The sequence below is a fragment of the Rhineura floridana genome, chromosome 15 (assembly GCF_030035675.1).
Source record: "Rhineura floridana isolate rRhiFlo1 chromosome 15, rRhiFlo1.hap2, whole genome shotgun sequence".
NCBI classification, from domain to species: Eukaryota; Metazoa; Chordata; class Lepidosauria; order Squamata; family Rhineuridae; genus Rhineura; species Rhineura floridana.
The window spans coordinates 31,424,281-31,448,616 of record NC_084494.1 but is presented as its reverse complement, the minus strand read 5'-3'; the positions used below and the strand labels follow the sequence as shown (position 1 = coordinate 31,448,616).

Sequence of the window (24,336 nt, the reverse complement as noted above, 5' to 3'; positions counted from 1 at the left end):
CCGTTGGCCACTGTGGGAACAGAAGGCTGGACTAGATAGATTTTGGTCTGATCGGTTCCTCCGAGCATTGCCTCTGAACGTGGTGCTTTTTTCATCCAGCTATTATGATTAATAGCTATTCTTGCGTGCAGAAGGTCCTGGTTTCAGTGTCCAAGTAGGGCAAAGACAGTCCCCTGTCTGAAACGCTGGACAGCTGCTGCCAGTCAGTGTAGACAGTACTGAGCTAGATAGGCCAATGGCCCCACTTGGCTTCCTGTGTTTTGTCTGTTTTACCATGTTTATTGTGTGTTTTAACTTTTGTAAGCTGCTCTCTATGTGTTTTTAACTAGAAGGCAGGGTACAAAATAAACAAGAACAATAACAACAACAATATTTGTGGCAGCTGATTCACCCATGGGAAATGTCATTTCAGTCAATGAAAGACAAGCATGCATGTTTGAATTGAACTTAAAAGCCCGCACCGTATAATTATCACTCCTTTAAATAGCAAACTCAGCTGATGAGTGCCAACAGGACTGAAGGCAAAACCGGACCAAGAGGAAGGTCTCTGCATGCTTGATGAACCCTGAGGTTTGCTGAAGACACAGAATGCTGAGTGTCGGGAATGGAAAAGCAGGTGAGGGGGGAGTGGAATAGAGTATCCTTGGAAAAGGGCATGGCTGGCTGGCAGACTGGAACACACCACACTGTAACATTTTGCAGCAGTGAAATAATCTCTCTAGAGCAGATAATAAAATAATTATATTAGCCAACCTTACAGAATTGTTGTGAAAATTACTAAGATATTTACATGAAGCCTTAGATCATATTAATTCTGGGAAGGAACCATTTACAACCATTTTGTGATACCCTCTCACCCACCCACAAGGAACAACATGGCAAGGGAAGACCAGTCTGGCCCCAGAAAATGAGTAGGTTCAGGGAGCTCTTCCTGTCAAAAAGAACTATGGGGCTACTGAAGTGGGGAGATGGTCATTCTGGCCTTGGATCAAGAGCTGCTAGGTTGTTGCACCACCCTTATCCTGCAAAAATCACCACTAAGGGAAAGGAAGATGTAAACCAGTGTGGTGTAGTGGTTAAGGTGCTGGATGAGGATTCAAAACCCCACTTAGCCATAACGTTTTCAGGTGCCTTTGGGCCAGTCATCATCACTCCATCTAGCCTGCCTCACAGGGTTGTTGTGAGGGTAAATGAGAGGAAATGCCATGTATGCTCCTTTGAGCTACTTCAAGGAAGAGTAGGATATCACTATGGTAAGCCCTGTCTAGCTCCCATCTGGCTATAACTAGGGGTGTAGTCATCCGGGGTCTCAGGGGCAGCAGGTCTTAGAGCCCTTACTTTTGTGGGAACAAAGTCCCATCAGAGTCCCTATGTCTTCAGCATCCTGTAAGCCAATCAGCATGAAAGGGGAATATGTTAGCCACTGAGAAGAGTCTTCAGCATGCTTCCTTGTCCTTTCCTGCTGATTGGAGCCAATCAGAGTGAAAGGAGGTGAGTCAGCCACTGAGAAGACTCTTCTTAGTAGCTAATATTCTCCCTTTCATGCTTATTGGCTCCTACGGATGTCTGTTGTTGTGGGAGAAGGCATTAACAAGGATCTCATGCTCAACCCAGTAGCAGAAAGGGAGGGCATGGCTGTGACTATCATGAAAGGACCCTGCACTTCTGAATTTGCCACTGCACTACTGGCTGTAACTGCCTGTAAAAAACTCACTGCTCTGTTCTGATCTCACCTCCCGTCCGTTCTGTGATTCATCTCTTACTGAAGAATGTTATGCTATGCACAGTTATTCAGAAGGAAACCCCACTGTGTTCAATTGGCTTACTCTCAAGTAAGTGTGCAGAGGATTGCAGCCCTAGTTTATTTTATTTTTTTTTCAATAATTTTTATTCAGATTTTCATAAAACATACAAGACAAAATCATAAAACATTCAAAGACAAAAAACAAAATCAAAAATAGTTAAACAAAAAGAAAAAAAGAAAAAAAAAAACAAAAATAAAAAATAAAGAGTAAAATATTGACTTCCCATTTGTCAAAGATCAAATCAGTTATAAGTCTATAATATATAACAATCCTGTCTCTTAAGTCATATTATAAAATCACTTTCCTCCAGTAGTTATCTTACTTAATCATCAAATCTCATAAACATTACTTTATTCTTTCCACAAAAAGTCAAAGAGAGGTTTCAATTCTTTAAGAAATATATCTATCAATTTTTTTTCCAGATAAGCATATCGATTAATCCATCTCATTACTAATTATGATAATCTTATTGTCATAACCATAGTCAAAATAAACATTTCAATTAATCCATCACATCAGAATCTGTTAGGTTCAGTAATTTCAGTAGCCATTGTTCTATTATCCCTATTAGTTCCATTTTCCATCTTCCATCTTCAGTAGTCTTGTTAAGTCCAGTAATTTCAGTATCCAATCTTCCATTATCAGTATTCCATAATAATCTTGCTGTCAAAGCCATAGTCATATAGTAAGAGTCTGATGGGAATTACCTCTATCCCAAATATTTTCTTGCCATCCATTCTGAATAGGTTGCTGAAATACTGCTGTAAAATCATATCTCTGTTCTTTTTTTCAAAATACACTGGGTCATCTCTTGAAAGTTTTTCCATTGTCACATGGCTGCAGTTAATTCCATAGATTTTCTCTATATTGGGCTCCATCACATCATTCCAGTCCAGAAGATTATCCATGCCATTGATAACTTTATCTCTAGAATCTTCATTAATTTCTTCAGAGATAACATTGAGTTCCAAACAATAGATTTTATTTCTAAAGTCCATAGACTCCAAATCTTGTTCCTGTTCCACGTTTGTTCCAATCTCCGGGATCTCCTCTCTCACAGGGACCCCTATTCCAGTCTCCAGGGTCTCCTCTCTCACAGGGACCCCTGTTCCAGTCTCCAGGGTCTCCTCTCTCACAAGGACCCCTATGTCTTTAATCTCCTGTGTCTCCAAACAATAGATTTTGTTTCTAAAGTCCATAGACTCCAAATCTTTTTCCTGTTCCACGTTTGTTCCAATCTCCGGGGTCTCCTCTCTCACAGGGACCCCTTCCAGGGTCACCTCTCTCACAGGGACCCCTATATCTTTAATCTCCTGCTTCATTTTACTCAATTCAATTTTCAGCTCCTTACAACCCTGTCGCAGGTTTTGTTTCGTTATCTCAATCTCATCCATTATTTTCTGAAACATAGTTATTTCCAGCTTCTCAGCCACTTTCTTAATTGCCATTTTAAAAGAAAAATATAGGAAAACCACTTCTTATTTCAGCAACAATTGGGTTAATACTCCAAACTTGGTGACATCACAGTATAAACAGAGCAGACAGCCTTATCTCTCCATGCTTAAGTAAACAAAATGCAGTTCCCAGGATCGAAACAATTAATGGCGGTCGTCAGGAAACAGATTCGTCAAAATAAAATAGACCAAAAAGAGAGTAGTCTCAGACAATATAATATTCTTCAAAATAAAAATCTGGAATAGAAATCCCTCTTCTGTGTATATCTTTAGAATGCAAATCCAGGACAGCTTTTTGCAACAAAAACAGAGATAAGCTATTAATTAGTGAGTAGCAGAGAGAAGTTATGGCTCCCCAGTGAGATGTCAAAAACCGATCAATCTGGCAAATCTCTTTTAAACAGCAACAATTTAAGTCAAGTAAAAGAAAAATATAGAAAGAAGGGTGCTTGCCTGTTAGTGCGTTCTCTCTTAGAAGATAAGATGAACGTTCGCTTTATCAGATAGAGCTTGTTGTTGAAAATCCGTCCCACCTTCGTCGGCTGGACCTCGTCCCATAAATTAATGAGATCTGGTCGTCCCAACAAAAATAGGCTTTGAGGTTAATCTCTTCGTTTCTCCCTACCCAGGAGAAGTTTAATCAGTCAAAAAAAAAAAAAATCTGACTGATATATCTGAATAAGCTTCTTTTGAGGCAGGAGCCCGTCTCAAAAGCAGGCACAGGCTAAGTCACCGCAGCCCTAGTTTATAAGCTTTATGGCCTGTTTTAAACTTCCTTTATGAAGTGCTGCACATTGAATTCTAACAGAGGTGAGCCACTTTGGGAGACAAAACATCATGGCCCTAATGTTTTGTGAGAGGGTGGTATATACTTTTATAAATATTTTTTTTGTCTGAAAGGTGGGATACATTTTTAACAAGTAAATAATTCCCCTGAGTTCAATGGAATTTATTCCCCATGTAAGGTGCAGGTTTGGACCGCAATCCTACCCACACTTATTTGGGATAGCAAGCCCCAGTTGGGGGGGGGGGGAGTTCTCACAGGTAATCCTAGTTACATCCACTCAGAAGTAAATCCTCCTGAATTCATTGGGCTTTACTTCTTGCTGGTAAGTATGTTTAGGACTGCAAATTTGCTTCCAAGACATTTGGGTGGTCAGACTGCACTCCCAAAAGTTTACTGATGAGTAACAGCGTGGTCCTATACGTGTCTGCTCAGAGAAGCAAATCCCATCTAGTTCTATGGGGCTTACTACCAGGTAATTTAGGATTGCAGCTTATGTCTTGCTGAGCTGAACAGTGCTTGCTTTTCAATGCACATGCTTAGGATCATGCTGCACACAGTTTATATGTGTGCTCCCCTCTGGGAGTCAGTTTCTCTTAAACTTAATGGGACTTACTTCAGAGTAAACACACACAGGATAGGGGCCTGTTCCTTCTGTCTTATGAAGCTGCCCCAGCCCCCAAAACGGGCCAGAACGGATCACTTTTGCATGCTCGCTTGGCAGGGCTGGATTTAAACTTGTTGTGGCCCTAAGTCATAACACGACTGAGACCTTTCTCTCTTCAACAAATAGTACATTTTTAAAATGCAAAATACGGGCTGTACAATTAAACAGAATTTGATAGTCGTGTAATATACGTATTAAAATGCAAGTTATATGTGTGCACATTCTCTATTTAGGAGTTTGTCAAACACATAACACAAACAATATAATATATAAATTAGATATACTGTAATATTATTTATATATACATGCGGGCTGTTTTCTGCAAGACTCCCAAAGGCCGCATGTGTACGACGTTCCATGAATTGTTTACTGTTGTCAGCAAGCGAGTGGCAACAATGATATTCAATACCTACCAAAAATTATCTTCATTTTGTATGATTGTTATGGTTTCCCGGTCGCAACGTTGTAAACTTTTTTTCCCCTTTCTAACGTGAAGCCCCTCGTAATGTGAGGCCCTAAGGTGTAGCTTGTTTTAGCTTGTACGTAAATCCGGCCCTGCCGCTTGGTACCTGCGAGTCGCCGCGTTCCGACGTGCAGTCCTCCCATCCGACTCCTCCCCTACCCGCAGGGCTGCGCGGGGCATTCCAACACAAAGCACTGAGCCAGCGCTGATGGAAGCACCGCCTGTTGAAGAAAGGGGAGGGACGGGGGTGGGGGGAGGAAACCGGCTGGGAGGGAGCCGGAAAATGCGAGCGGCTTCCTGCCCCCGTCCCTCCTCCCCGAAAACCGCCCTCTGCGACAGGAAACCCCGCCAGGGCCTTGGTTCGGAAGGTGGGAGCCAAACTCCAGTCGGATCCAGGTGAGAAGTTCCAAGCCGCGCGTGTGCACGGATTCGATTCGGATCGAGGGGCTGTGGGAAAAGGGGGGGTCTGTGTGTACCGAAAGTGGGCATTTCCTGTCCGAAGCATTCTCTGCGGTCGAGTGAGTGAGTGAGTGAGTGAGTGGGAGGGAGGGAGGGAGGGAGGGATTGTGTCTTCTCTTTCCAAGCAAGCAAGCAAGCAAACAAAAAGATTTTAAGCGTTAGGGCACAGGGCTGCTCGGAAGCCGGATTGGCTCGAGCTGGGGGTTCTGCCCCTTACAGCGCCACCCTGTGCCTGTTTACTCAGGAGTAAGCGCCCATTGAGCACAATGGGGCTTATGCCCGGGTAGTCGGATTGCAGCCTGAATCGCGTCTTGCGTGGGAGCAGGCTGTCATTTTAGTGGTCACGCTTAAAACGCCAGCACCTCGGAACGTGTTTTTCCAGAGCTGTGCCTCAGCCCTGGAAAATATGAAGTAATAAATAAGGAAGAAGGGGGAAAGGGGGTGGGGAAAGTCATCTGAGTTGTGTGCCAAATGTATTTTCCTTCGTCATTGAGTAGCCATAGAGCCCATTCCCATAAAGCTCGCCCTGGAGGGGACAAAGAGGGTTAGATTCCTGGGACTTCTATCTTTTGGAGGTAAATGCATTCTGCACATGCTTATGGTACTCTTGGTGTTGGTATTCCAAGTTTGAGGCCTGATATTGACAACAGGATCGGGGTGGACCTCGCAGATTATGGCGGGGGGGCAGAACGTTCAGGTTTCTCAGGGCTGGGGGAATTTATGCAAAGGTTTGGGATTAAAAGCACATAGGAGGTTCAAGAAAGGAAGATGCCATTTAGGATGAAACCCGAGAGGGGGGAAAGCGTTGAATGTTCAGACGATGGTACAGGGAGGTGGAGAGGTTTAAAAGGAATGGCAGAAATTGTAGATTTAAGGTTTTAAAGAGATTGAAACTCGGGTTGAAGAAAAACAGCATGGATTTAAGGCCGCCTGTGTGTCTTTGTGTGTGTGTGGGGGCATTGATACGGCGTTTGGAAAATATAAATATTATTTGTATTTAATTGAGGCCCAAAGGGCTATAGCACAGCTTTCGCCACCCTGGTGCCCTCCAGACGTTGTGGACTGCAGTTCCCATCAGCCCGAGTCAGCTGCTGGGAGGGCACCAGATGGAGGGCACCAGATTGGCGAAGGGTCGTCTAGCATCATTCCCACCTCTCTCCTTCCTGCTTTGGCAAGCTAATTTTAGAGCAGTAGTCTTCCACATTTTTGGACCCAGGACCTACCTTTAATCCAAACGTGCATTTGGGTACCTGCTTATTATGGTGGGGTTTTTTTACCTTAAATTAGTATGGTGGTCGTGCTGCAGTTGCAACCCCCTTTGGATCAGATTTTGACTCGGTTGCTGCATCTCCCATCAGCCCTGCCAGCATGGCCAGTGGCTGGGGCTGATGGGAGTTGTAGTCCAAAGACATCTGGAGGCTTATAGGTTTTCCATCCTTGCTGGAAGTGTGGCCACATTCGCACCAGTCATTTATTCCACTCTTATTCCACTTTAAACAGTCATGGCTTAGAATCCTGCGAAGTGTAGTTTGTGAAGGGAGCTGAGAGTTGTTAGGGGATCCCTATTCTCCTCACAGAGCTACAATTACCAGAGTGGTTTAATAGTGGTTCCCTCTTCCCAGGGAATTCTGGAAATTGCAGATCTGTAATGGACATAAGGGTCTCCTAACAACTCTCAGCATCCTTAAGAAGCTACACTTCCCAGGATTCTTTGGGGGAAGCCATGACTGTTTAAAGTGCAATAAGAGTGGAATAAATGACTGGTGTGAATGTGGTCTGTGTTCGTAAGGGTCTTTTATTTTATAGTGAAGATGGGCTTGTGGAGTCTTGGATGGAACGTTTAGGGGCAACTTTCATCTTGGCATACAAGACATTCATAATATTTCTGATGCAGATGTCGAAATTCATTTTTTGTAGAGTGAGATGGGCAGAGTAGTGAAGAGCATCCTTTTGTATTTTAAAATAAGTAAAGCTTTGTGTAATGGGTGAGGGGTATTTTGAAGCTGGCTGTGGGGTGGGGGTGGCATCAGTACTGGATTTAGGGAAATGGGGTGGAACATAGAGAGCTATAGTGCATGGCTATATATATATATATCCCACTAATTTGTTTTACCCCAGCTGGAGGTGAACTTTTAAACTGCAGGGGAAGGAGGTGTCACTCAAGCATTATGCTGGAGGAAAAGCTATAACTGTGTTTTTATGTATGTGTGTAAACACTATTAAGGGAAGGGCCGTAGTTCAGGGGTAGGGCAACTGTTTGACATGCAAAAGGGCCCAGGTGCAACCCTGAGTGTCTCCAGGTAGGACTAAGAAGGTGTCCTGTCTGAAACCCTGGTGAGCCATTGCCAGTCAGCATAGACCAGCCTTTGCCAACCAGGTGCCCTCCATTTGTTGTAGACTACAACTCCCACCAGCCAGCACATGCTGTTGGGAGTTGTAGTCCCAAACATCTGGAGGGCACCAGGTTGGCAAAGGCTGTTATAGGCAATACTGGGCTGGATGGACCAACAGTTTGACTTGGTATAAGGCAGCTTCCTGCATTCCTGTCATAACTCTCACTGCTTCTGGGTTCAGAACCAAAAGAGCATCTCCCAGATGGCAAAAGTTTATATCTGTGCCTGGCCTCCACTGATCCATCCAGTAGTCTCTGCATATATAAAACACACACAAGCACACACTCTATATTTGGGGGCAAGCCTTGTTATTTATTCCAAATCCCATCCATTTCCTATGACCTGTAATTGGAATGAGGGAGGTCAATAAGGATCATAATAAAACCAGGAGACCCTTTGAAGTGATGATCCTAAAATATGGGACGTATTTTCCTGCAGCTGAGTTCCTTGGAGGCCGGGAGGTTTTTGGCATTCAGGAGGATCAACAGCCAGCCTCACCTGGAACTGAATTGGGAACTGCTGCCCCCTAGAGGCATGTTCCTCCCCCCTCCCCACGTGTGCCTCCCTACCTCCACCTCCCAGTCTCTCATCACTGCAGCTGCCTTGGGACACGCTTTTGCATGCCAGACATTTTTTTTCTAGCCAGGGAGGAGGCATCTTAAGCCTGTGAGGTCAGTTCCAGAGTGCATGCCAGGGGCCCTGTGGTTTGGGGGAAGGGGCTGGGCTGCCTTAGTCGGTGAGGTTTCAGCAAGCTCCAATAAGACCTCTCTGTTCTTTCGTTTTCCTGCCCTCCTCTCATCTTCCGTCCCACCGATTAAAGGGCCCCTTCATTTCAATCCTTGTAACATGTTCCAATGCACAGACTAAATATCCCTGAAATAAATTGTGGGAATCGGTTTTCCTTTGCAGTGTGGAACCCCCACCCCCCAGATACATCCAAACAACTAGTTCCCTGTGGATCTCTTCAGTTTATGTATTGTTGGTGGTGGTAGTGGCAGAATCTGCCAAAATTGAAAAAAGGGACCCCCAAATAATTGTTAGAATAACTAGGCATTGTTTACTATCAAAATGCCTCTCACAATGGGGCGTGTGCGGTGAGGATGGGGGTGCATTTTGCACAGATCATGTGTGTGTGAGAGAGAGACACAGAGAGGTGATTTAGTGTGTTTTGTGCACACACATTGTAAGCCCCCCCCCAGCAATAAAAATTCAGGTCTGGAGGGGCACATTTTTGCCTTTGCCTCAGTGTCCTGTAAGAGCAGGTGTTTTACTTATGAATGGCAGAAATTCACTCACATAGGGCAAAGTTTTAGGGTTCTGCTGAGGGAAACCTCTGGGGTGGAAGGTTAACCCTGCTCCCTGCCCCTAATGACCTCAACCATTACAAATAAAGTCTTTTCCTTTTTATGCCTTTTTTCATTAATTTTAATTGCAAATTTCACCAAGAAAAATGGGGGGTGGGGAACCATCGGCTCACACTGAGAATACAATAACTACCAGTGCACCCATTTTAATTTAAACATATAAATCAATATAAGCCATCCAAATTCCCACATAGGTATGCATGCGTTCATAAGAAATGTGTTCAAATGTACCCCAAGGGAAGTGAGGTCCTTTCCTTTTTATGTTGCTCCACATTGGATTCTTTCTCTTGGTCACACCACAGCGTGACCGAATGGTGGGAACTAGCTCTTTTTGAACAAAATGCAATTGCACCATCTGCACTGTACATTGAAAGCAGGATCATACCACTTTAATCAGTTATGGCTGGCCCCCAAAGAATCCTGGGAAGTGCAGTTTGTTAAGGGTGCGGAGAGTTGTTAGGAGATCCTTATTCCCCTCAGTTCCCAGGATTCTTTGGGGGAAGCCATGACTATTTCAAGTGGTATGATCCTGCTTTAAATGTATCATGCAGATGAGGCGAGTTTTGCCACCTGTGTGCATGGTGTTTTAGAATTGGCAGGAGCAAGGAAAGACGCGCACACCCAAACCCCGCCCCAAGGAACTTACAGTTTAAATTTTGACAGTTGAGAGAGACAGCGGAGGGAAATAAAGAAAGGAAAGGTAGCAAGTTCAGTTGAAGGCTAATTACAAGGCCTTGTGGTTGCAGCAGGAAATTGCTTTGCCTGTTTGGCTCTCGGCCTGCTTCAACCTGTGGCAAGCTAGTTCAGGCACCTATGCACATGATTCGTCGTGTGGCCCAAACCAGCAAATGCTGGGTTGGGTTGTTGTTGTTTTTGAAGGCTCACTGTGGTGGACCCCAAAACTGAATCCTTCTGCCTGCCATTGGGTGAACTGCATGGGCTTGAAGTGGCTGGAAAACAACAGGGGTGGTTTTATTCGTGTGGTTGCCATGTGCTCAGAGGACCAGAGGAAGTGACCCCAGTGCTGTGTCTCTTATTGTTTATTGTACTGTTTTTGTGTGGTTGCCTTCCCCCCTCCCTTTCACTCCACTCTTTTTCAAACAGAAAGCAGAGCAGCTTAGAACAATGAAACCAAAAGCTGTATCAAAACAATATAAAAATAATAAAAATTAAAAAATGCAGAAGCATAAAAACAAGAAAATAAGCAGCTGTAGAATCCATATCTGACATTGCCAACCTGTTGCCCACAAAATGTTTTGGCTGGGGCTGATGGGAGTTGTCGTCCAAACCATCTTGAGGGCACCAGGTTGGTGAAGGCTGAACCAGAGAAAGCTACAAAAAAGGGACTGTTGTAGGCAAGCAACCCATGCCAAAGGCCTCGTGAAAGAACCAGATCTTCAGCTGGTATCTAAAACATTCACTGTTTGTGCTGGGCAGGCCTCAGTTGGTGCTAATGTTCCATGGGGTTAGCACAGGAGTGAGGAATCTTTGGCTCTCCAGGTGGTGCTGAGCATGATCAATCGCCAGGGATGATGGGAGTTGTAGTTCAACAATGTCTCGAGGGTCAACAGTTCCCCACACATGCATTAGCACCACAACTGAAAAAGCCCTGGTTCTCATTGACATCCACTTCTAGAGCAGGGCCTGAAATGATAAGCAAAGTGCTTGGGGAGGAACATATAAGAAAGAACATCCTTAAACATTATAAAAACACATAAGAAGAACTGTGCTTGATTGTCTGTTGCTTATCTGTTAAAATTTGTCTCCCAACTTTCTACCAAACGGTGCTCATGGTTCATCTGGTCTGACCGGATGCTTTCACACAGCAGTGTAACTCTGGGATTTGCTCCCGGAAGACATAAAGATGGCCACCAACTTAGAAAGATGGCTTTAAAAAAGCATTAGTCAAATGAATTAGTTTGTTTGCTTGTTAGAATTTATTACCTGCCTTTCACCCAAAGGTCCCAGGGTGGATTACAACAATTTTAAAACACATAATTAAAAACAGTGAGAAACAACCTAAACCTCACAGAAAATAGGATGGCTCCTAAAAATATACATCTCAGGTGTCAAAGGCCAGGGTGAAGAGGTGCGTCTTCAGCATTCGCTGAAAGTTGTACAATGAAGTTGCTGGACGCACCCCAGTGGGGAGGTCCACATCATAGGGGCTGCCACAGAGAATGCCCTCTCCCAGGCTATCCACCCCCTGAACTTCTGAAAGGGCCCCCTCTGCTGATCTCAACACCCGAGAGTGTCTGCAGGGAAGGAGGTGGTCTTTCACATATTTGGGACCTAAGTCGTTTAGGCCTTTAAACACTAATGTGAGTGCCTTGAACTGGGCCGGCAAACAAACCGGCAACCAATTTAGAGTATTTGCATCCTGCTCTTCAGCCAAAAAGGCTTCCAGAATGGCTTACCTGCAATCAATTAAAACAAGATCTTTCCTGCTTGCAAGCTTTCAATCTAAAAAACATGGCACACAGGGAAAGGGGGCAGGGTGGGAAGAAGGGAAAAAAGCAAACTCTGGCACCGATTCTTAAACAGTTGTTCTTATAATGACCATTTGTCACAGAAACATTTTGTGGGTAGGAAGTGCCTGTTACAGCTGGTCTTTCAGTAAAATTTGAACAAACCCTGCTTATCTCTCCACTGAGGCAGCCTGATGGAATGACTGCTGCCACGTGACAGTCGAGGGACAGGAGGTCTGATGTTTCATAATGGAGGATAAGGCCATCAGTGGCTACTAGCCACAATGGCTATGTTCTACCATCACTGTTGGAGTCAGTAAGCCTCTGAATACCAATAGCTGAGAATTGCATCTGGGGAGAGATCCTGCTTGTGGGTTTCCCATAGGCATCTCATTGACCAGCGCGAGAACAGAATGCTGAACTGACCGGCCCCTTGGCTTGATCCAGCTTTTCTTCTTATGCTTCTGGGAAACCCCTGAGCGCAGGAACTCTCTCCTGCTGTTGTATCCAAACAGCTGATTCAGAAGCATGCTGCCCCTGATCCTGCAGTTGACTTGTGGCCATCGTGACTACTAGCTAGAACAAGTCATTATGTGGTATCCTTTCCCATTAATTAATGAAAGAGAGAAAACTAGGGAGGAAAGGACTGATGTGAAGGGCAGAGAGCTATGCACGGGCGGAGAGTAGCTTGTTAGGGCGGAGGTTCCTGGCAGATTGGCATGTGGGATTCTAAAAATTGTGTGAAAGCATTTCAGTCCAGCTTAAGCTGCCCATGGCCTCTGCAATATTTCACACCCTTGGAAAAATCAGAGCCTGATCCAAATTTTTTTGAGTGGTGGTGGAAATGACCAGATAGGACACTAATGTTGACACAAAGGCAACACTGACGAAGACATGCTTTGTACAAAATGTGTTTTGTACACAGACACTCCCCCCCCCTCCGCCCCACTTGGCCACATAAAGATTCCTTGCTCTGTTGAGCTCTTAGGGCAGCCTTCGCATTGCCCTCCCCCTTCCCTCAGCTAAACAGCTGGAAGAGGAATCTCGGGGGAGGGATGTCAAAGGGGGCAGGATATCGCAGCAGGAGGAGTGACTGTTCCAGCAATTCCCAAAAGGCTGAAGAAGACTGTGGGGGCTGCATCTTGGGATGGGGAAGGACATCAGCAGAGCTTTGAGCTGGGAATGAGGAGGGCAATCATCCTGCACTTGAGAGAGAGAGGTGTTGCCTGGTATTGAAACAGAGGCGTCCGTAGTGAAACTGCCAAGAAATGGTTATCCCTGGGAATCTTCACACCATGCAGTATTGTGGCAGGGGTGGTGAAGCGGTGCCCCCCCCCCAGTTGTTGTTGGACTCTTAGTTATCATCAGACCCAGCTAGCATGGCCAATGGCCAGGGATGATGGAAGTGGAGGGCCGCTGGTTCCCCTATCCTGACCTGTAGGATTCAGTGCCAAAAGGCAGACTTATATGACTTTGGGCAACAACAACCCACATGCGCGCGCGCACACACAGATTAGTCAAATTCAAGGCGGGCAAGTCTGTTAAAGACAATTCTCTAAAGGAAACCTCCATGTTCAGAGGCAGTGTAGCTCTGACTACCAGATGCTTAGGGCAGACAGCTGGAGGGAGGACTGCAGCTCCATGGCAGAGCATCTGCTTGGCCTGCAGAAGGTCCCGAGTTCAATCCCCAGCATCTCCAGGAATATCCCCTGCCCGAAACTCTGTACAGCGTCAGTCGGCGAGGATAGCGCTGAACTAGATGCACCGATGATTTGACTTTGCATCAGGCAGCTTCCTGTGTCCTACTTTTACACTTCCTGGTGGCCACCGTCGGAAGCAGAAAACCACACTAGATATTCCAGTGGGGCTCTTCTTGCGATGTCATTACCTTCTTAACATGTGAAATTTGGCCCTTATTCTAAAGGTGACACAGCCCCCCCCCCCAAGATAGCAAGTCTCTCTCTCTCTCTCTCTGTTTGTGAAATGGCTGTGTTTGCATCACTTCCTGTTGCAGGAAATTGGTGCTCTCTGTAAATATTCTGGCTGCTCCTTTTGTTATAGAACCCGGTTGCACCAGAGGCTGCTCCTTCAGGCCAGAAGGAAGGGGAAAGCCCCAAGGAACACAGGTGTCCCAGTGTGGCAATCTTCCACCCCCCCTTCCAGCTCTGTGGTTAGGGAGGAATGAGGGAAGGGTGGGTGGTGCACTTCCTGTCAGGCTTCTTGGCCCGCTGGCAACAGGTAGTGGCTGTAGAGGGGGTGACGGGAGAAGGGGTGGGTTTAGGGGGCTAGGAGTTTGTTTGCCTCACTCGTTGTGGAGCTTTCCCCTTAAACTGGAAGGGGGCGTATTGTGCATTAATCCCGGATCCCTGTAACCACCCGACAGACAGATTCCCCCTCCTGCAGCCACAGAGTCCATCTTGTAAGCGGTTTCATCTGGTTAAGCAATTTTCTTGCACCTGCAATTTGTTTGGGGGGGGTGCTCTTTTCCTCTCCCGTCCATATGGTTGCAGCTGCTCTGAATTCATGGCACAGCTGATTCAGCCTTTATTATTGTTGTTTATAAAATGCAAGTGCAAAGTATTTCTTTTTTGGTCTCCTGCACACAATGCTTCTGAAAAGTGGGTTGACCTCAAGCACAGTGTGGATGCCCCTGAGCCGTTTATTGCGCTTTGTGGCCAAGCAAGGGGTGTGGGCTGTCCACATCCCATAAGAACATAAGAAGAGCCTACTGGATCAGGCCAGTGGCCCATCTAGTCCATCTAGTTCTCACAGTGGCCAACCAGGTGCCTGGGGGAAGCCCGCAAGCAGGACCCGAGTGCAAGAACACTCTCCCCTCCTGAGGCTTCCGGCAACTGGTTTTCAGAAACATGCTGCCTCTGACTAGGGTGGCAGAGCACAGCCATCACGGCTAGTAGCCATTGATAGCCCTGTCCTCCATGAATTTGTCTAATCTTCTTTTAAAGCCATCCAAGCTGGTGGCCATTACTGCATCTTGTGGGAGCAAATTCCATAGTTTAACTATGCGCTGAGTAAAGAAGTACTTCCTTTTGTCTGTCCTGAATCTTCCAACATTCAGCTTCTTTGATTGTCCACGAGTTCTAGCATTATGAGAGAGGGAGAAGAACTTTTCTCTATCCACTTTCTCAATGCCATGCATAATTTTATACACTTCTATCATGTCTCCTCTGACCCGCCTTTTCTCTAAACTAAAAAGCCCCAAATGCTGCAACCTTTCCTCGTAAGGGAGTCGCTCCATCCCCTTGATCATTCTGGTTGCCCTCTTCTGAACCTTTTCCAACTCTATAATATCCTTTTTGAGATGAGGCGACCAGAACTGTACCCGGCACTATCTGAGTGCTTCGCCGTACTGTTAAGTTTCTGTATCCTCTTGACATTTCTGCTTGTGTACTATTGTGGATTCTCTTATTTAATTAATTTGTTTAATAATTTATTCAATTTAAGATATACATATATTGCTATACCATCCCACTGAAAAAGCCTTCGGATTCTGTGGGGGAAGGCTTATTTTGTGATACTCTTCTAAAATCACGTGAAATGCTGAGGAATGCAGTTGCAAGCCAGGTCATAGTCCACACTAAGGAGTTGCTACCTTTTTCCTGACAAAGTTTCTGTGTCTTTTTAACAGATACATCACTGGCAGAAATTCAACATGAGTGTAGCTTTTCCCAGCCAAATGATGAAGTGATGGGGAAAGGGTGCATGTATGAATTCTAGCTTGTTCTACGGCTGTTAAAAAAGTCACAGAGCCTTTTTGTCTGGAAAAAAAAGTGTCCTTGGCTGGGAGTTCTGTCTGCTAAAACAGCTTCATGCTAGATGAAATGTGCAGCCTTGCAAATATATCTGTATAAGTTACTAGTCCTTAAGAAGTTTTACTGGCCTGCTTCTCCATGTGCTTCTATTTAATCGTCATTTGTGGCCTCATAGAGAGCCAGCTTCTCCCGGAGACCACGCAAGGAAACAATTCCTACTTGTCGCACTTGGCTACATGAGAAGCCGTTTATGAGCCTTCTGTAAACATGTCCTGAAAAGGCTTCACAATCTGGCTTCATTTATTTTGTGTAATTGTTATTCTGTCGAACCCCAATAGGGGGAATCTAGGTGCCAAAGCGAACTGCTAAATAGCAGATTGTACTGTTTCCCTTTTGGGAGCTCCAAAGTGCTAAATACCCACGGAGGGATTATTTGCACCCTTTCTTTGTGCCTCCACTAGGGGGTGCCAAGGCATAAAGCACCTATTGTCAGGATTGTTGCCCATTTCACAAATAGATAGGCAAGGCCATCAGCGCCCTCTAGATGGGTATCTGGGGCTAAACCCCGATAATTAGGTTGCTCTGTCACTTCTTTGTTCTTCGGGGCAATGCATGTGTATGGAGGTGGGAGGGTGAACAGTGTCACTTGGCAGAGTTTTGCAATGTGGTGTTTTGATTTTGACCCACATTTTTCCCAAACGGAGCTCCTCCCTGGCCCTAATGCCAGCCTTTTGAAATAGCACCCTTTATGAGTCAGGCTGTCTGCAGGGTGTGGAGTTTCCCTCCTTGCCAGCGCTGTTTCTGTGAGGCCTCTTTGTAGGTGACAGAGGTGGTATTCATGCCCTGTATACCTCCACCTAGTGCAGGAATTTCTGAGTAATGGGGGGGGAGAGAGATGGGGGGTCGCTTTGGTACCTTCAATACCTCTCTGTGTGTGAAGGCGTCCCTGCTCCAACTTGCTTTCCACTTCTCACTCTTCTCACCCCATCTCCTATATTCTTCCTGAATATAGCTCCTGAGGATGGGGCCTGTTATTTCTGGAAAAACTGAATCCTCTCAAAGTTGGGTATGGCATGGAGAAAGGGGATAGAGAGAAGTTCTTCTCCCTTTCTCATCACGTTAGAACTTGTGGACATCTGATGAAGCTGAACATTGGTGGATTCAGGTCAGACTAAAGGAAGGACTTCTGCACACAGTGCAGAGTTAAACTATGGAATTTGCTCCCACAAGAGGCAGCGACGACCACCAGCTTGGATGGCTTTAAAAGAGGATTAGACAAACTCGTGGAGGAGAAGGTTATCGCTGGCTACTAGCCACAGTGGCTATGCTCTCCCTCCACGGCTGGAGGCGGTATGCTTCTGAATATCAGTTGCCGGAAACCACAGGAAGGAGGAGTGCTCGTTGCACTCAGGTCCTGCTGGTGGGCTTCCCATACAGGACATCTGGTTGGCCACTGTGAGAATAGGATGTTGGGCTAGGTGGGCCACTGGGCTGATCCAGCAGGCTCTTCTTATGGTCTCATCCAAGGGGAATAATTGTTGCATTCTTCTAGAGCAGGGATGGAGCGCTGCTTCCCACCCCCTGCCCCAGAGATTGTTGACCTACATCTTCCATCTTTCCTGGCCGTTGGCTGTGCTGGCTGGGGCTGATGGGAGTTGGAGTCCAGCAACATCTGGAAGACCACAGGCTCCCTCTCCCTGCTGTGGAGCAGCCTTCCCTCGCCTTGGGTTTCCAGATGTTGCTGGATTCCAGCACCCATCAGTCCCAGCCAGCATAGCCAACGGCCAGGGAAGGTGGGAGTTGGAGTCCAGTGACATCTGGAGGGCCACAAAGCACAGACCATCTGACTGCCCCTATTAACAAGTCTGTAACCTAATTCTCACAGAGGTGCTACACCTTTGTCTGGGCTATACCACTTCAGACTGAGGGGAAGGGGGAGCTCGTGTTACTGAGTGGTTCCCCATGCAAAAAATAACAACAGTCCCCTCCACTATTAGATAACAGGGAGGAAGATTCTACCAGCTGTGCCTTTTTTACAGCATGCTGGTGTTCTCTGTGTTGGAATCTCGTGAGCATTTGGGGGGAGCAGGAGCAGTCCATCATGTGAACCTTCTCCCCCCGCCCCCCCGGGCAGTCTGAAGTGGTGCAATCCAGGTACAGGCTTGCCATCTCAGTGAGAGCTGGTCAGAGTTGGCAGCCATTTTTATAGGAGCACCACTTTGCAGAGGGGGTGAGAGTAGTAGGGTTGGGTTTCTTACATTCGCTTTTTCATTGCCTTTGACTTAACAGTGATACCCGCTATGGTAACAGCTTTGGTCCTGGGGGCTGTCTGTTGCGGTCTCAGAGACATCACCTTCACTTTATGTATCCCATCATGTGCAATTGAGCCAGCCAGCCTGTCTGACCTGGGAGGCAGAAAGAAGCTTAGAAATGCAAATAAGTAAGCGATTATATATATATATATATATGCTAGCTAGTGATTTTTATTTTCTGTGTGCCACCTAAAGGTGTATGCTGATCGTGAACACTTGGACCCCTTGACTCGGCTGCTGGGGACCCCCCCCAAAAAAAAAATAAAGGGGGCAGGATGGAGCTGGAGGAAGGATACAATGGAGTGAGTAAAAATTGGCAAAGGGGGGCAAAAGTGTGGATGTGCAAAGGGTGGTAGTGGGGGAGACATAGTCCCAACCTAGGGCCTCAGAAACTACTTTCTATACCATAGAACAGCCTTTCCCAACCTTTGGGTCCCCAGAGGTTGCTGGACTTCAACTCCTGTCAACCTTAGCCAGCATGGCCAATGGTCAGGAATTATGGGAACTGTAGTCCAGCACCTTCTGGGGACCCAAAGCTTGGGAAAGGCTGTGTTAGAACAGGGACAAGGGAGCCTGTGACCCTCCAGACATTGTTGGACTCCCAATGGCCGTCAGCCCAGCTGGCATTGCCAATTGCCAGGGACAATGGGGGTTGTAGTTCAGCAACTTCTGGAAAGCCAAAAGTTCCCCATCCCTGCCTTAGAGAGGCCAATGGATGTTTATAAATCAGAATTATTGATTGGTGGATGATGGTGTGGTGGTACTTGGGTTCAACCCATGACTGTCCGTCTGTATTAGGTTGCTTGGTTTGCACAGTGTGCATGTGGAGAAAAAAGCCTCAGTGCCATTTCAGCACTTGAAGCATGCATGGAGAAATCTTCAGATTTGCCAGCAGGGGTGGGTGGGATCCCAAGCTATTGGCGATCCCAACAAAATAAGGTGGGTTCTTCCTGATCTTGTCACTGAAATGGTCCTGTTGCTACCTGTGTCTTCCCTGGCAGAGCCCAACGCTGGGTGCCCGGAGCGGGTCAGCCATGGCGATCATTGGAGCGGAAGATGAGGATTTTGAAAACGACATTGAGCCAGTAAGTGGCAGATCAGAAGGGCCAGTGTTGAATGGCGGAAGGAAGCATGCAGTAGCACTGTAGCTCAGTGGTAGAGCGTCTGCCTTGCATGCAGAAGTTCCCAGGTTCAGTCAGCCAGTCAGTGTAGACCAGGGGCTGGGAACCTTTGGCCCTCCAGATGTTGCTGAACTACAACTCCCATCATCCCTGGCCATTGGCCGTGCTTGTTGGGGCTGATGGGAGCTGCAGTTCAGCAACATCTGGACGGCCGCCGCCAAAGGTTCATCTCACCTGGTGCAGACAGCACTGAACTACATGGTCCAGCGGTTTGACTTGGTGCAAAGCAACTTCCTATGAACAGCAGGAGGAATAAACACTAGATGGAAGAAGCTGTGGTAAAAGAGAGTGAAGAGGAGGCAGAACTCCCAAGGGTGCTAAGGAGGGTGCGGTGGAGAAGGTGAAGTGAGGATAATCCTGATTTTTCCCGTCCCCGCTTTGAATTCTCCCCTCAGTTCCAGAACCCAGATACACAAAGCAGTATGTTCCAGGACTTGGAGACTTTGATGCTGCATCCAGTCTACTTGATGGCGTTCCTGCAACATGTAGTGTTGCAGTTTGACTCCAGCCCTGCGGTGAGCCTTGCACACATGCGCTTCTCTGTTGCTTATTGCTGCATTTGTGTTGTCTGGCTTCCTACTACACCAGCCTGTGATGCAACTGGGGTCATGTGAATGCCTCTCCAGAGCTTGTGCCAGGGGCAAACTTGAGTGTATTTACTTATGCCAAAAAGTATGCACAAATAGTTAACTTACCATTTTACTCTCTTTAACCTGGGTAGCTCTTTGCACCCATTAGTGCAGTGTGTGATTAAGGGGAGTTGCACTGTATAGCCTTTGCTGGCTCACATCAGTTTTGCCAGCAGGTGGGGGGGGATTACATGTTAAATGCTCCCTAATACAAAGTGCACACAAAATTAGCATGTTGGGGAGAAAATATCTAGTCAAGCTTTCAATGTTGCCAAGGGGCACTCCTGTCAATGGGCCATACATGTTGCATGGGTTTGAGTGTGAGAGTGATTCCTGGCAGTAAAAGAGTAGCCGGGGCAGAATGATGCAGAAGCTTGGGATGCCATAGACAAACTAGTTCCCCCCCCCCCCAAATTTTAAGTTGTTTTTTCATCCAGCAAATTTCTAGTCCCTTTAACTTATAGAAATATGAGGGAAAACCTGCAGACAGTCAGACATTCTTATCTCATTGCTCAGTAAGAAGCAACCCTGCTCCAGTGTTCCAGTGCACAGTGAATGCCAAGGCACTGAGAGTATTTATTAAGTGCTGAAGAGTATTTTTAAGTGCTGTACAAACAGTAGGATAGGCAGGCTCCAGCAATCTAATAGACGCAACAGAAAAAGAAGGGATAGGGAGGCAAGAGAAAAACAAGCACATTCAATTACTAGTGGTGTTTTTAAAAATCATTTATAAAGCAGTGGACAAAGCTCAGAAAACAAAAGCAGCCCCTGCCTGTAGGCTTGCAGTCTAAAAGACATGACACAAAAGGAAAACGGAAAGAGGAAGAAGAAAACATGCAAATTAAAGCCCCAATTCCTAAAGTTAATATAATGTATTAACAATGATAAATTCTGGCATAGTGACCACCAGGTGGGATGGTAAGTGCAGGAGATAGTTCTAAATGGGGTGGACCCAAATGGTGGTTGATCCTAGCCAGGCTAATGAACAGGGCCCCACTGTCTAACTTTGCCCTCTAACAGAGCCAGGTGGAATGACTGGCAAACAAGGGAAGCAATAACCTGGTTTCATTTCCCTCTCTTACATGCGTGGACCAATGGGCAGGGGGGACAGGACAGAGTGTGGGCTTCCAGGACTTTCTTTGCTTCTCGTGTTTAGTGGTCCAGTTGAGCATGGTTTCATTAATTTCTCTCATAGGTAAAGTGGGCATTCATTTCCAGGTGTGAGAATAGCTTGATGATGTTTGGCATTTTTAACAAAAAATTTAAGTCTTAGCAAAAATATTTCTTCATCTTAATTATCCCATAGGATTATTTATTTGCCATTGACTTACATGGTAGTTTACAGATCAGCCGAAGGAAAGAAAAAAAGACAGGTCCCTGCCCCAAGGAGAGTACAGCCTCAGCACTGAAATTGGGGGAGACCATGATGGGGAGGGCAACGTAATGAATGAACAAAATATATCGGCCAGGGTTAGTGCAATTAATAACAAAATTAATTTGATCATATTCACCTACTTGTATTTAAATTCTTGCTGTTTCACATTGATGTGATACCCCCAAGTGATCCCTAGTGCCCCTTTCTCCCTCCTCCCCATTCCATAATATTCTATGTGTGCGGCACTTGAGAGCAGATCTGGGGAAGATTTGGCCCTCTAGATGATGCTGAGCTACAACTCCCATCATCCCTGGCTATTGACCCTGCTTGCTGCAGCTGCTGGACATTGCAGTTCATTAACATCCGGAGGGCCAAAGGGGTATGGACCAAAGGTGGGTTCCCCTTACCTGCTTTAGAGAGTAGCAGGTCCCTCGAGGAGGAAACAGTGTGCAATCTGACAAGAGGAGATGGAGGTGAGAGGAGATGTGCTTGGCTGAATTGTGCAACACTGGGGCAAAACATCTTTAGGGCCTGATGCTGCTGCAGTGTGCGTGTTTGCAATTTTTTTCCATGTATTACAGAGTGTTGTAAGGTGCGTTGTGAGGGCACTGTGTCCTAGAAGACAGGTTAAATTTGTGAAAAATACGTACTTGGAAATTGCATGTCCCTGGTTTCACCACAATGGCTTAATGCTGTTTCTTATTCCTTTGTCACAAATTGTCTGCTCTGGTTAGGCCTGGAGTATATACTGCTTGGCATGTGGGGAATTGCCATCCTGAAGTGGCTCTGGAAGGCCAGGGTGGAAGGGATCTGGTCCCTCCCTTCCTGCGTTGACTGTCAAGTGCTTCTTTTTTTAACCACCTTCCCTTCCTTCAGCTCTGTTACCTTCACGTGGACCTCATCCTGAACCGGCTTGGGGCCAAGGAGGCAAAGAAGCAGTTTGTGGAGTTCTGCCACACTTTCCTGGACAAAGCTGGGGTGAGCGAAGAGTGGAGCTGATCCCTTCATGATGATAATGATTTTATGAGTTTATACCCTATCTTTCCACAAATGCGCCTAAGGTAGCTTTCACAAGGTCGATGTGGTACGAAAATAAAATGAAAGTACAACGTAAAAACAAAAATGCATATCTTATGGGAGAGCTCTTAAAAATGAATATACAGTATGAGTGAAGATACCATACCAAAATGCATTATATAACAGGAATTTCCTTGCAAAAATGTGTACATTAGCCACAACTGCCTACAAAAATGTGTTTCTTAGGAGAAATTTGCACCAAAATGCTGGAGAATTTTCATGAGGTTTTTTTTAAAAAACAATTGCAAACTGCTGCAGAAATGTGGAGAACTGAATTTAACGTTGGAAAAATGAGGAACAGAGAGAACCGATCTTTCCATCCCTACTCTTCAGAGACAACAACGCTAGCAGGGGGTCCGCCTGCAATTGTTGAAAAGTGATTTCAGAGATCAGTTTGGAATCCCCGGTCCCCAAACTGTTGTAGTTTTTGACAGCCCCCCCCCACATGTGTTCTTGTAACCAAGACTTCAAACCATGATCTGAGGCTGCTTTGATGATGCCCCTCCTTCCTCCTCTCCACTTCCAGTACTTTTGAAACTGCTGACCGATTCCCACACAGGCCCCTTGCAGTCCCTTAGGCATCTTGCAAGCTGCCTTAGCGGCGGGAACCATCTTTCACTACCTTTAGGCTTAGACCTTGTCCACACATAGACTACACATGAGGTGGTGGAATGGATTGTAGTGTTTCAGAGTGGCTGTAGCTGCACAGCCAGCTGGCGCTGATGGGAGTCGTAGTCCGAGATATTTGGAGAGCACCAGCTTGGGGAAAGGTGGCTTAAGGGTGTCCTCAAATCATTGTTTTCACCTGCTTGTTCTAATCATTGTGCCTTATCTTTTCTGCAGCTGCTGAGGGTCCCTGTCCCAAACTCTGTACAATTTGAGCTGGGTAAGAACCAAAATTAATGATGTGGTTGAGTGTGTGAGTAGGTAATAGATTAACCAGGAACAGCGAGCTTCATGTCCTCTGTATCAATGAGTTTTGCAAACTTAATTAATTTTATGCACATTGATCATTTTAATAGTATTTTTTGCATAATTCTGCACCTGGATTTTATGTGCATTCAGAAACCCTATAGATCTTTGAGCCAAGTCCTGGGAGACTCCGGTGAATGAAGCATATGTAGTGCTATGTGTATTCTGCAATATTATCTAAGTGCAGGACAGGCACAGAATTTTGATACTGATTGCAGAATTCAGCATCCTGAGAACTGTGGCTTTTGTCTTTTAAAGGCCAAGTTAGCAGTCCTTATAGATGTGCAAAGTGTCTGGGTAGTTCAAACTCTGGAACAATAGAAAAAATGATGGGATGGAGAAGATAAGATGCAATGACAAATGTGATTTTCTTTGGGCTGGCATTCCAAAACACAGGACTGCGGTGCTCTCAATAGCTGAAACCCACTTTCCATGGCTGGCGAAAGCAGAAATAAAATTATGCAAGGTTGCTTTGTTTGCGTAATCTCTGCAGGTTGTGGAATCCAGCTTTTTCTTTTTAAATGAAGTATTTTTATTTTAAGCATGGAGCACATACAGCCCAGTGTGAGCTGCAGGACCAGATGGTATTGGCCCCAAGGGAAGGTGTGGAAGTAGTACAGAGGGCAGGGCTGGCCCCTCCCTGTCCCTCTCCAGTCTTGCCTTTTTGACAAACATCTCCCAAAAACTGTGGGTTGTTGTTGCTCCCCCCCCCTGCAATATTGGGCCTTTGGAGAAAGACCACTTGGTGGGGGGGGGCTGAAATAAAATCCCCCTTGTACACTCTGGAGTTGGTGCCCCTGATCTCAACACAACTTGCTTCTGATGAAATATATATTGGCTCATGGTCCAGCGGTAAAAAGGGACAAGTGTTGACTAACCCTTGTTGCTGCACTCCACGAGAACTTGTGACATAATAACTTTTTATGGTGCAGCAAGACTCTTACGATTAATGCTCAGTGTGGCTTCCTTACCAGAAAGTCTTCATCCAAGCTGCAGCCACTATATGGTCCCTTGGTTCCCCCCCCCCAGTCTCTGCCTCTCCTCCCTGTTTTACTTGCAGCTTTCGGGGAACCCCACCCAGCTGGTGAAACCCTGTGAAAGACAGGAAGTTTCAAGGCTTGGAGAATGGCGGGGGGGGGGAGGCTACTGGTCTCCCGCTGCTC

General features: G+C 46.0%; 2 protein-coding genes across 6 annotated transcripts in view; one reads left to right on the top strand and one right to left on the bottom strand.

Moving 5' to 3' along the window:
* Nucleotides 1-5,484, bottom strand: part of CD79A (CD79a molecule) — a 31,362-nt gene extending 25,878 nt beyond the window's left edge. Inside the window, exon 1 of one of the 2 annotated variants that reach the window (XM_061597919.1) lies at nucleotides 5,280-5,484. In XM_061597919.1, coding sequence (XP_061453903.1) covers nucleotides 5,280-5,316 — 37 coding nt within the window. In that variant the 5' untranslated portion in view covers nucleotides 5,317-5,484. Of the gene's footprint in view, nucleotides 1-5,123; nucleotides 5,250-5,279 lie in introns of those variants that run through there. The other variant, XM_061597920.1, reaches the window with a different exon arrangement.
* The window catches only part of ARHGEF1 (Rho guanine nucleotide exchange factor 1), a 57,475-nt gene continuing 38,539 nt past the window's right edge, over nucleotides 5,401-24,336 (top strand). For 2 of the 4 annotated variants that reach the window (XM_061597902.1, XM_061597900.1), the window contains exons 1-6: nucleotides 5,401-5,569; nucleotides 18,135-18,241; nucleotides 18,941-19,024; nucleotides 19,516-19,635; nucleotides 22,001-22,102; nucleotides 23,045-23,087. In XM_061597902.1, the coding sequence (XP_061453886.1) occupies nucleotides 18,215-18,241; nucleotides 18,941-19,024; nucleotides 19,516-19,635; nucleotides 22,001-22,102; nucleotides 23,045-23,087 (376 nt within the window). In that variant the 5' untranslated portion in view covers nucleotides 5,401-5,569; nucleotides 18,135-18,214. Of the gene's footprint in view, nucleotides 5,570-5,670; nucleotides 5,692-18,134; nucleotides 18,242-18,940; nucleotides 19,025-19,515; nucleotides 19,636-22,000; nucleotides 22,103-23,044; nucleotides 23,088-24,336 lie in introns of those variants that run through there. The other 2 variants (XM_061597903.1, XM_061597901.1) reach the window with 2 other exon arrangements.